Source organism: Etheostoma spectabile, chromosome 8 (assembly GCF_008692095.1).
Source record: "Etheostoma spectabile isolate EspeVRDwgs_2016 chromosome 8, UIUC_Espe_1.0, whole genome shotgun sequence".
Classification (NCBI taxonomy): Eukaryota; Metazoa; Chordata; class Actinopteri; order Perciformes; family Percidae; genus Etheostoma; species Etheostoma spectabile.
In genome coordinates, this window is record NC_045740.1 from 12,099,120 (window position 1) to 12,110,666 (window position 11,547).

An 11,547-nucleotide genomic window follows, 5' to 3' on the forward strand; every position below is an offset into this window, starting at 1 on the left:
CTATTCATATTCTCCAGTTTATTAACATTTCAGTGGAAGCCTCTCTACATAAAATAAGTGTGGTGCTATTTACAGTATATAAAGTGCAAAAAGAACAAAATTATTACCATATTTCCAGATGGCGAAGTGAAAAACATGCAGGTTTGATTTATCCAACTAGCATTGTGTAAGGAAGACAAAGGCATTTACACAAGAGAAAAAAAAACAGTGATACAGATGCATGACAAATTGAAAGGTACAAATTTAAAGAAAGAAGTGGAAAAATATAACTGCCACTGAACGGTTTGATGATGAATGAACGTTTAGTGAAACTTATGCTCTGGCCTGTTGCAGTCACCAGATCTCTTTGTGAAGGAGCACTAAGGTTGTCCTAGTGGCTTGTGTTGGCAACACGTCACTTAGACACGTAATGTTGGTTTTCCCTTTAATTTGTGACCCGTCTGTATATCAGACCTTTCATGGCTTTCCAAGCTAAAAAAACAATTTCCTCATTCACAAGAAATTCAGGAAGGCAACTCAAAGTTAAGTATTTTGTGCCTGTGGGAGGCCAACTAATTTAAGTATTTCTTTAATTCTAATTATCTGAGTTATTGTGCGTGTGAGTAGGCAGTAGTGGTGATAGGTTAAAAGTTGTGTGTACATGATTATTCACTATTAAAACGAGTGAACCGACACGGACTCTTGTAATAACATGTTCTCTGATTAAAGCAATATTCTGTTTCTCTGGATTGTAATTAGCAATTTGTTTTAATACAACAAAACGTATCCAAAGAATGGTTTCAGTTAGTTCGGGAGCCAAATCTACCAACCATGACTTATTTCAGAACTGGCAGCTTTTACATTTAATTAAATTGTACTAAACACAAAGAAATATTCAGTTTATACAAGACGGTAAACTTTGTTTTGATTTGTATAAAATTAGCAAAAATTTCAATCTAGAAAAAGCCCCCACATCACTGAGAACTGATTTAAAATCATGCAGATTTGGCAAAAGTAAAATGGATTAGAAAACAATCATTACAGTTTACACATTTCTTTGTCAATAGTCCACTACACGCAGAAAAAGTCTGTTTGCTGTCCACCTCACGATTATGTTGCATCTCTCCTAAAGTCTTCATTTAAATTAAAAGAAGTCTTTACTTTTTAGTGCTAACAGTAAACCAACAAGCTCTGAATTCAGAAGGTTTCATTGGCAACTAACTGGTGTGCAACATTCATGATAACTACACAACCAAACAGACTCACTGTGAGCTACAAGTTCAATCTATCCACACAGACAGTGCCTGATTTCTCAATATACAGTACATCAACCCTGTGGTCCATACTGGACAGGCCTCATGATTTTAAACCTAGGTTCATTGTTAACAGTTTTCAATAATTTCACCTTTAAATGTGTGTATAATGTGCACTTGAATGATCTAGAAATACAAAAGTGGACAAAATCATTATGTAGCATAAAATAATAACAAAAAAGTGAAAAACAAAAGCACAGGTGAAGGAATGATTATTCAGACCCGATGACACTTAAACCATAACAAAAGAGCTTGCAGTGAGATACACATGATTCAGCAAAGAATTATATTACCTCTATTTTTTTTTCAACCCAGGGAGTGGCAAAATAGATGAGGGAGGTGCAACAGTAACCATGGAGGCCTCCTATGCATTATGATGCAACCGCAGTCTTTCTGGCGCACATCAAGTCCATTTCCACTTTGGAGAAAGTCTTACTGCTGCGACAGGGCCTCTAGAGTTTCCTGGGACATGATGAGCTGTGTCCCAGTTCAGGGCTGGATCACTAGACTGAATATGTCATAATGGGCCGGCATATATTTTATATTGCTTAAACTAAACCAAACTTACAGATACATGGAAGTTAAATGGAAAAATTGACCATTAATATGATGCACTATTTGCCAGTTGGGCACCAATTGTAACACTTAGACATTGAAACTTGTATTGCTCACTCCATTATTACAAACCCAATTATCACTATTTAAACTTTGTCAATTTAGAGCGACATCCTGGTGATACGAGTTTAAAAGCGCATCCGAAATTCCAGCATTAGTTTGGGTTTCTGTGAGAGCAGTCGTGACTATAGATCCAAACATTGTAATATTTGCCAATTTAACTTTAGGTTAATAGAGAATGATTTATTGGGAGGGATCAGTACAATGTTTGGATCTTTTAACTCCCAGGTACCTCTGCTTAGTGACAGTAGACTGGTTGGGCCAGCTTTTAGTGCCTCTGACAGACCCACCTTCATGGGCACCTTCCTTTAAAAGGATCCAAACCATGACATGGAACACAGCTCCAGACGTGTTGGAGACAAGTAAGCTTAGCCTGGAAAATGTGGCCTAAATGTGCAGTGTACTAGTCGGAGTCTGATCCCGAGTCCTCGGGTGGATCACAAAGAGTTTCTTCAAGAGGTGCCAACGTCCCGTCAGGCCTGACCCCCATTGGCCGGATCACATTCTGCCTGTAGACACAAAAAGAAAAACATCAGAAATGCCCCTTTTCTGGATGGAGAGAGGTTAAGAGGGAGGTAAATTGAAAACATATCAATTATATTTCCAATGTAAACAAAACCAAACTTTGTTCAGGACCTTTTGTATCCACGGACAGTCTTAAGAGGGCTTTCACTTGTACATCTTTACTCTCTTACATTCAGAACTCAAGGACCCTCACTCTACAACCCCCCTTCATTGACACTTGCCCCTGTCGAGCCATCCTCTCTCCCTCTCGGCCTTCCTCCCATCTGGCAGTATAATTACAGGATCAGCGCTCAAACTAATCTCCTCAAACGCTGGCTGCCCCTTCATCCTAATCCAATTATACCTGCACTGTGTGTCACCACTCCTTCTGAGATGATTTATCAGAGAATTATCCACCAAAGATTTAAAAAGGACCCATTTGCATTAATTTGTAAAGAGATTCAACAATAAATGGCCATGTAAGTCCTTCTGATTCCTCCAATTAAATATAACTTATCCTGGAAAAACTACCGGTTAAATTCTTTTGACAGGAGAGGGAGGAGACCTGTGGTTTGGTTAAATGTGAAGCTACATCAGCATATACGGTATATAACATCTCTTCAGTGATGATAGCTGCAGAGGCACCACCAGTCCACAGCCCTAAATCACTGGTTAAAGTCAGAATTTAAAATGAGGACTTACACAATGACAAAACAAACAAGAACATCTCTCCCAATTAGTGCAAAAATAATCCTTCCTTAGCAGTGACAGAGGACTGGGGGTCTGGGGTGGGGGTGCAGAATATGTGCTAATTGGAGTACCAGTTAAGCAGGTGAACAGATTCTTACAGGGCTCTGACCGATCTCCTTAGAGCCTGTACTGATGAAGCACCTTTCCATCACCAACACATCTCCTTTACTGAGGAACAGAAGAAAGAACATGCTTCCTAGGGAAGGAATCTTCTGGGCACACGTGCCTCATTAAAGCTCAACCCCCTCTTTGGCTTAACAATGACGAGGTCATCTTTCTTTTTTTATGTCTGTGCATTTGTTCACCCATGTCTCATCCTCTTCATCCACGTTCCACCCAAATTGCTTTGTTGTTAGTTGTGCGTCTGTCTCATCCCCTCCCTGTCTGACTGGCTCCTCAGAATCACAAGAATAAAGTCCGGATACATGAGTTATCAAAAACCTGAATGCACATAAAGGAACCAGAACCAACAAGCCGAGTGTGTCCCAATTAGGTGATAATTAACGGAATGGTGGTAATGATGCTGCAGTGGCGTGCCGGCAGCTTCTATTTACTCCAGCTGAATGCTGCGCCGTGCTGAAAGTCTTGTCCTAATTGAAGCTGCAGATAACGGCAAGAGATTCTTCCTTCAATGAATCGGTTGGCCGGGTGGCAAGCTCACGGTTACCTTTGTACAGGAATTGGGCTTGACTAACATTAGCCTCTGCTCACTAAGAAAAGGTCAACACAAATACATAACGCTCTTTGCAGAGAATACAATGAATAATGATAATTTGAGCAGGAGAAGCAGCAGTTGTTCAAACTGAAAAGTTAATGATCTTAGTCGAGGCTTTGACAAATGAGTTGCGTTTCATTTGCAAATATTTCTGTGGCATCTTACATTTGTTTCTTGTCTATCACTATGGGTTTTTTTACTTCTTTTTTTATTGTGACATGTTCAAAACAAATCATTTTTTTCTGCAGATTAGGACCATGGTGGAGCCTAACAATATCTAAATATGGGATGTCCTCCTGACATAGGGGGTTTAAGACGCTGACTTTGTTGTCAAAACATCACTGGTTTGAGCCCGAGCGGGGACCTTTGTTGCATGTCGTCCCTTATTTTATTCATCTAATTTCCTGTCACCTCTCTACTGTCCACTATCAAAATATGAAAAATAAATATAAAATGATTTGCTCTCTGAGTTTCTAGTTTAGTATATTCACCTTGACAACTTGTCAAACATATTGACAAGTTTCTGGGCTTCATACTCCTTCTGCTCTTCAGTCATCTCTTCGATGGGGTTTGGCATCGGCTCCTCCACATGACCAGTGATGGGGTTGATGCTGGAACAAGAAGATGAGCAAGCTTAATGTAAAGCTGCAACACATTTGTGCATTTTTATTGCATACCCCTTAATGTAATACATAAACGCTTTAGTGTTAGACCTGTGCAGAGCACTCACAAGGGTTTAGCAGATTTGTATTCCTCTGTGTCTGAGTCTTCATCTTGGGAGTACTGAGTCTCTCCTCTCCCTCCTGCGAGGAGTCCCCGAGCCACAAGGAGTCCTGCTGCGTTTCCATATCCTGTGTACTTCAACAGGTTGTCCACTACAAGACAACACCACAAATACACAAGGTTGTGAAGTTACATATAAATGTTCACATGTGAGCATGAGCCGTGCTGTAGTTATACAGTTGTGCAGCAGTAATGCATCAGGCAGTCACTTCATAACTTGCATCCAACAAGAGATGACAATCCTGCTCTCTCACTCTCATATTTTCTCATTTGGTGTGCTGTGCCACCTGTTCCTCCCATGTGGACCAATGCTCACCGCTTTCTTTGCAAGGACAAAGAGAAACTCTGCAGCGCTCTGCTTCACACCCATGTCAACATGGGTCATAAGGCGGACCAACTTGTTTCTGGTGGTGGTGCCAATCTCTGGCCTGATCTTCACATCTTTCAGTGGGGGAAGTACCTGAAAATGCAGACATTATAAATAGTTCAGATTGTTTTAATAATATTTATTTTTGTGTATGAAAGTATATCTATATATCTCTATCTCTATATATATTAAAATGAGCATGATTTTTCTACTTCAAATCTATTGGCAGCTACTGTACCTGAGCTTTGATATATCTGCGGATCTCCCTGTGGTGTCTGGATCCCTCAGTCAAAAGGCTGAGCACCGGAGTCAAACCCTCTTTGTAGTTGGAGCCCTGCTTGGGATGACACAAACCACAAACACTTCACAAGCTGTGCAACAGTGGATAGATTTTAATCAGTGGTGCAAAGGGAATGAGAAACTGAATGGCATGCAGTGTCAGAATGTACTTATGTTTAAAATATATGTATCTTAGTTTACATGTAAGCGCAAAATATTTCTGTTATGTCCTGTAGTGTCAATTACATCAGGTGTACATTTACTCCACTGGTATCACCGGCACAATACTGTAATATCTTCAATCATATTCTTAGATGGAATTTTCAGTGTGTAAACAACAGCCAGTTCTCTCTGTATTTGCTGCAGAACATATACATTACCTTGTCAATCCTTTTCTCCATGAAGTCTATCAACATCTGGACAATGTCCATGTTTTTCCCACCATATATCTCTAGTCCTCCCTGTACAGGCACATCGATTAACACGTCCAGGCAGGACACAGGCAGGTTATTCAGCAGGTTGATGGCATGGCTGGAAATTAAAAAACAAAATCTCTAAATGACATACTGCAGATCTTACTAAATGCTTTATATTTAAACGGTCAAGTAAAAAAGGGACATATTAAATCAGCAGTTTTGGAACATTTTGCTTGGGACAACTTGTTCTAAAGTCATCCCTCATGGCAAATGACCAAACCACCTCTTGTTTTTTGTCTACATTACACAAGTGATGGGGAGCTGCCAGATGAACTTAGGGTGCAATATGGCTCACGCAGGGTAAAAGGGACTTTCAAGTGAAGAATTTTAGTTTAACCTACACACATCTTTGTTGTTAGTTTTATTTATTTTTTATTTATTTATTTAGAATGGATAAAAATGTGCAATTACTTGCGAGTTAACTATGACATTAATGCAATTAAATATTTGTATCGTTTGATAGCACTAGTTATTTTGCTTTCTATATAAAAATAAAAAAACTTAACCCGTTCACACTCCCCTACTCCACTTAGATCAGTTCGGTCACATACTTACATTCAAACAAAGTTTGGTTGGTCAATTGGCCAAACTCCCATAACCAGTACAGCCTCTAACTTGACAGGTCAAGAGTAACATCAGTCTCTTTTATATGTTACTGTGTAAATTAAAGTTTATGGCCACAGATTCTTAGCATTCCTGCATTAAATTAGCATAAGAAGAAGCTACTGCTGCAGTATTATAACAGCCAAGAGCATCAGGAAGATGAAAAAACACTAAAACTAGGCTCCAATGAGCAGAATGCAGCTTATCAGTCTTAATTTGTGGTGAGCTGTTCTCTCATTCACAGCTGCTTGCTTGATACTCTGTGTTTGTCCAGAGGGGTGCTTATGTTGGTTAGCTGAGTGGTAGGAGCACTTTGTCAATCTGAGTGCTTTTCTATGCAAATCAGTTTCAAATGAAGTTTGAGCAGTTTCACAGGTTAGAAAGTGCAGAGGGCCTTCATTCACTGTTCACGGTATAGGTAACCAAAAGAGATTCAAATATTAAAAGGTCCCATATTATGCTCATTTTCAGGTTCGTACTTGTACTTGGGGTTTCTACTAGAACATGTTTTCATGCCTTAGGTTAAAAAACATAATTTCATCTCATGCTGTCTGTCTCAATACAGTTCTAGTTTTAGTTCCTGTCTCTTTAAGGCCCCCTCTCAAAAAGTCCAATCTGTTCTGAGTGGCTTGAGAAAAAAATATGGCGCACCTTTGCAAAAGCAGTCCTCAAGTAGGACTATGTACTGTATTCAATACTTTTTAGGTACCAACCGAATTTCCTCGTATCAAAAAATACTTTGTCATTCACTACCCAATTTTTACACACAAGAAATTGACTGGTTGTCTTATTTCAGATTGTGGGTTGTTAGGCTCTCCAGATAGCCAAATGCATGTGCACAAGCACTGAAAAAGTGAGTTTTTTCATAATGTGTTCCCTTTAAGAGCAGTAAAGGACAGACTTCCCACCTGTGTGCTTCCTCTGTTTTCTCCTCTGTCTCAGTCTTCAGCATCAACAGATGACGCAGGATGGCAGCAATGAGTCGGAATTGGTGGTCATCTTCCTATCAAATTAAGGATGTACCAAAACATGAATTCCAAGCAGAGTTTCATTGTTCAGAGGTAAAGCAAAAACAATGAGGTAGAAAAATTCAGTCCAAATTGCATAAAACGTGGCAAGACTGCCAGGTTTGCTAGTGATTTTCAGAAATCAATCACAACCAAATATAATACTTGACACATGGTGCAAAAGCATAAAACAAATATAGTCCCATCTCATTCACAGGATAAGATGATATAGTTTTTTGGCCTGTGTGTGTGTGTGTGTGTAAGTGTGTAGCCTATGAAAGAGAGACATGTCACACTAAAAAAAGGTGTTAATGATAACATTATTAATGGATGAAATCTATTTAGGTCCTACAGTTTCAGGGTTCTAGTATTGTTAATGCTGGCTCAATGTCACAACTTACAAAAGACACTTGAAAAGAACCAAGCATTATTTAGTGTTATTGGCAACAGCTGTGCGTTTCCTACTATGACCATTCAAAATGGCTGCAGTGAAAGAGGCCTATTCTGGATTGGATATTGGTGACAGATCTGATTTACATGTGATCACATGTAGTTATTATTGTGAAAGTTAAAAAAGAAAAAAAGAAGGGCATTTTGGTGAGTGCAACCTGTTTAATCATGACTGTGATTTCCAATTAAGCATGTATTTCATAAAGTGAAAGTATTGCAAAACAGTTTTAATATGAACACATAAAAAGCTTGTATGAACTTGGTTTTACAGTTCATTTCTTTAGAAAAAAGGGGGATCAGTGGTGGATAGACACTTGGGATTGGCCAACTCTCAAAAGGACATTTTCTGAACTGCTTAGAGATTGATGTAATCTGGCTGTTGTGGGGAGCAGCTCTTTCTGGACAAAAACAGTCTCCACGGATCATTCTGAACAAGGACGGTCAAATCTGTAATTGAGCAAATGACCAAGCCAGAAAAAAGTAATGCATACTTCATCTCTTCTTAACCCCTGCATACATACTTAATAACGAGTCAGAACACATCTAAATGACTAACGTGCAACAGACTCACAACACATAACCACTACACACTCACCTCACCACCAGCATCAGACAGTGTGAGGTTGAACAAGGCTTTGAGTGCCTCCATTGCTCTCTCATTGTCCTCTGCAGGCAGGGGCAGGGCCTGTGGATCTGGACAGGCAGCTTCATAGGGACCAACCCAGCTCACGTGCAGGGTGTGCTCCAGCATCTCTGTCAGTAGTCTCACAGCATGCCATTCTCTCCTCAAAATCCCTCTCACATCAGGTCTCAGTGCAGACAGCAGGAAGAGAAGGCGCAGTGTGAACAGGCCCACCTCATGGTGCCATGTGCGGGCCATTCCCAGGCTGGCACACAGGCCATGAGCCAGCTGCACGTCTACACTAACCTGCTGAGCCGCAGGACTGTTGTACACCACATTGCATAGGCACTTTAAGGCCTCCACCACCACCCTCTCCTTCTCATCCGACTGAGTGTCGTCCTGAGAGCTTTTCTGGTGGTTGTCATCTCCGTTTTCTCCAGCATTCAACCTCGCCATTCCCCCCAGGATTAGGATGCCCTCCCTGGTGGCTACAGGTGCGAGGACACGCTTGTCTCTGGACAGAATGCGGAGTGTCTCCAGACATGTCTTCTGACAGCTGGGCTGCACCTGCCTCCCAAGAACTGACAACACACCCTGACACAGCTTCTGCAATGACAGAGTGACAATTATAATCCAACTGGGCTACAATGGTAGCCTGATAACCAACTGCTCAGATAACTAGTACTTACACTCCGCAGGCTTTCTTCCTTTTGGTCGAAACTGAAGGTGCGACTGTTCTGAAACAGATACGATGCTCATTGTAATGTGGACACCGTACAACTCAGCCTGATATGCCACAGACACACAACAAACATGCCTTATTATAAATAAACTCCGGTCTCTTACCAGGGACCTCCAATAAAAAATATGCTTATATTACTATATAACTACGTCCAGTAAAATGGTTTGTGAGCAGGCAGCATTAGCATTATCAGCACTACGTTGGTGTTGTAAAACAACGTATCAAGGTACTGGTTGCCTTATTCACATTTTTGTGTGATGTTTAACGGTGCAACATTAGATAAAACAGGATAGTGCCAACAGTTTAGCTTAGTCGGCTCGTAAGATGTTTGGCTTGCTAACTCGGAGCTAGCTGTTAAGCTAGATAGCTAACGTTAGCACCACCGTTTGTTTTGGTTGACGTAAAAAGGAGCCGAGCAGCGACTTACCTCTCGATTGTACTGCCGCAGAAGTTTCTCGATTACATTATCGTTGACAGTTTCAAGCTGTGACAAGATAACATTCAAATCCATGGTGGATATCTGAAGATAAAGTAGTTCGCTTAGTTTAGACGTGACCAATGGGGGATTGTACAGCTAGCTAGCTAGCTGGCAGGCTAGCTAAGTGGGAGAGTGTCAGTCAGGTCTGCTGCTATCGACGCGGAAACTCCCCTGACTGTCTCCATCACGGCCGTGCTCTCCACCGGGGTTATTCTCTGTAGTGCAAATTTACCATTTTCTTAAATTAGATATAATAAAATAATTTGATTTGAGTATGTATATAAATAGTCTGATGATTATACTGCATAAAAAATAAATAATAACATAACCCAAATATCCTCAGAGCATCGATTGCAGAACACGTTCCATAGTAAGCTATTAGTAGACTTAGCTTTCTGTTTTGGGATTTTGTGAAAAACACAAATGGGAAAGAAGTATTCATGTCTTAGTATACAGGTTTAGCTTGTACACCTGTAAGTTTTATGTAGGTTATATATAAGACTGAAAAGCATGTTGCATAAAATAAATATTACCCCACATTTTATGAAGACAAAGTTTTGTGTTTAACTTAACATACCAATCTGGGAATGATATTTTATATTTCCTTTGTGGCTCATGTTATGGGATTTGGAAATGAAAGAGACAACAAAAAAAGTCATAATTCCGTCACAGAATATTATACACTGGCCTGTCAGATGTAAGATTTACCACAGTCACTTCCTTATGTATTCTTTTTTGAAAGTAAGGAATGTTATGCTCAGTTTGGTGTTACTAAGTTAGTATTGCCCGTGAAACTGACTATATATTGCCTATATTAAGCTAATTATTCATTAAAAAAAGGTTAACTTCCACAGTATGCTTATCTGAATAAAATAAATGTACCCATACAACACTGGAATTTTGCCAAAAGGATTTTTGTACATACTATGTGAAGTATGTATCACGTGTGAAAAAAATATGAATCTTAAATTGTTTTATTGTTTTGTGAATTTAGAAAATAGATACATTTATTATGTGTGACAGTAAGTGAGGCAGGTGCTGCAGATCAATGCCGTTTGGCAGGTCTCATAGACTCGGACTTACTGTACTATGTGACTCTGCAGAAAATATACCTCTTAATGACTTATTGGTGAATCAGTGCCACTTTCCACGTTATTAGATGGGATCAGGATGTGCTGTCTGCAGTTGCCTCACAATAACCACCTCCTTGGTGTTAACCTATTTGCATGTTTTCTCTTTTGTCCCTGTAATCTTCCTTCAACATTCCAAAGACGTACATGGACCGGAGATGTTCCAACAAGTCGGTTTCCCTCCCTTCATGCACATAAATATTTCATTATGGAAAATAATGAACCCCTGTATGTGAATTGTAGTATATTTATTCATCCACTCACAAATCGTACATTATCAATATATGAATACGGTGAGTTTAACAATATTAACCCAGATTGAAAGTCTTGCAATTTCAGATAAATCTCTCGATTTTTTTTTTTTTGTTTAATGAAAATCCATTATAGATTAGGGGAGAAATCAATGAGTTATAGACTTATTTCAAAGCACATAAAAAGGGAGGTACTTGTTACTACTGCAGTGTCTGGGTGATGTCAGACAAGAGACCTACTGGTCATGCAGCATGTTTCTTACAGCTGACAATGATGTCCTCCTGCACACACCCAGGATCACGTATCTTCCTCTGAAATCTCCAGCAGATATTGATATTAACACTCAGGTCAGATGATTAAACCAATAGTCGGTCGCCATTTTTTGTTGTTGCTCTTGTGTTTTTCTGCATTCAAAGTCTCTG

The 11,547-nt window shown here is 39.8% G+C and overlaps 1 protein-coding gene across 1 annotated transcript; it reads right to left on the bottom strand.

The window, feature by feature from the left end:
- Nucleotides 1-7: 7 nt before the first annotated feature.
- Nucleotides 8-9,949, bottom strand: ric8b (RIC8 guanine nucleotide exchange factor B). Its single transcript, XM_032522567.1, has 10 exons — nucleotides 9,693-9,949; nucleotides 9,213-9,260; nucleotides 8,497-9,129; nucleotides 7,353-7,447; nucleotides 5,746-5,896; nucleotides 5,325-5,420; nucleotides 5,026-5,179; nucleotides 4,667-4,811; nucleotides 4,428-4,547; nucleotides 8-2,476 (listed from the first exon to the last, which is right to left on the bottom strand). Exons 1-10 carry the CDS (start codon nucleotides 9,774-9,776, stop codon nucleotides 2,371-2,373), a joined length of 1,632 nt encoding a protein of 543 aa, XP_032378458.1. The 5' UTR covers nucleotides 9,777-9,949; the 3' UTR covers nucleotides 8-2,370.
- Nucleotides 9,950-11,547: the final 1,598 nt, after the last annotated feature.

Excerpts from the sequence above, each read along its gene's own strand:
- ric8b (XM_032522567.1), bottom strand. The coding sequence starts at position 9,776 with ATGGATTTGAATGTTATCTTGTCACAGCTTGAAACTGTCAACGATAAT. Across the intron at positions 5,421-5,745 it reads TGGAGAAAAGGATTGACAAG|GGCTCCAACTACAAAGAGGG; the intron begins GTAATGTATATG and ends CATCCCAAGCAG. Across the intron at positions 2,477-4,427 it reads ATGTTTGACAAGTTGTCAAG|GCAGAATGTGATCCGGCCAA; the intron begins GTGAATATACTA and ends TTGTGTCTACAG.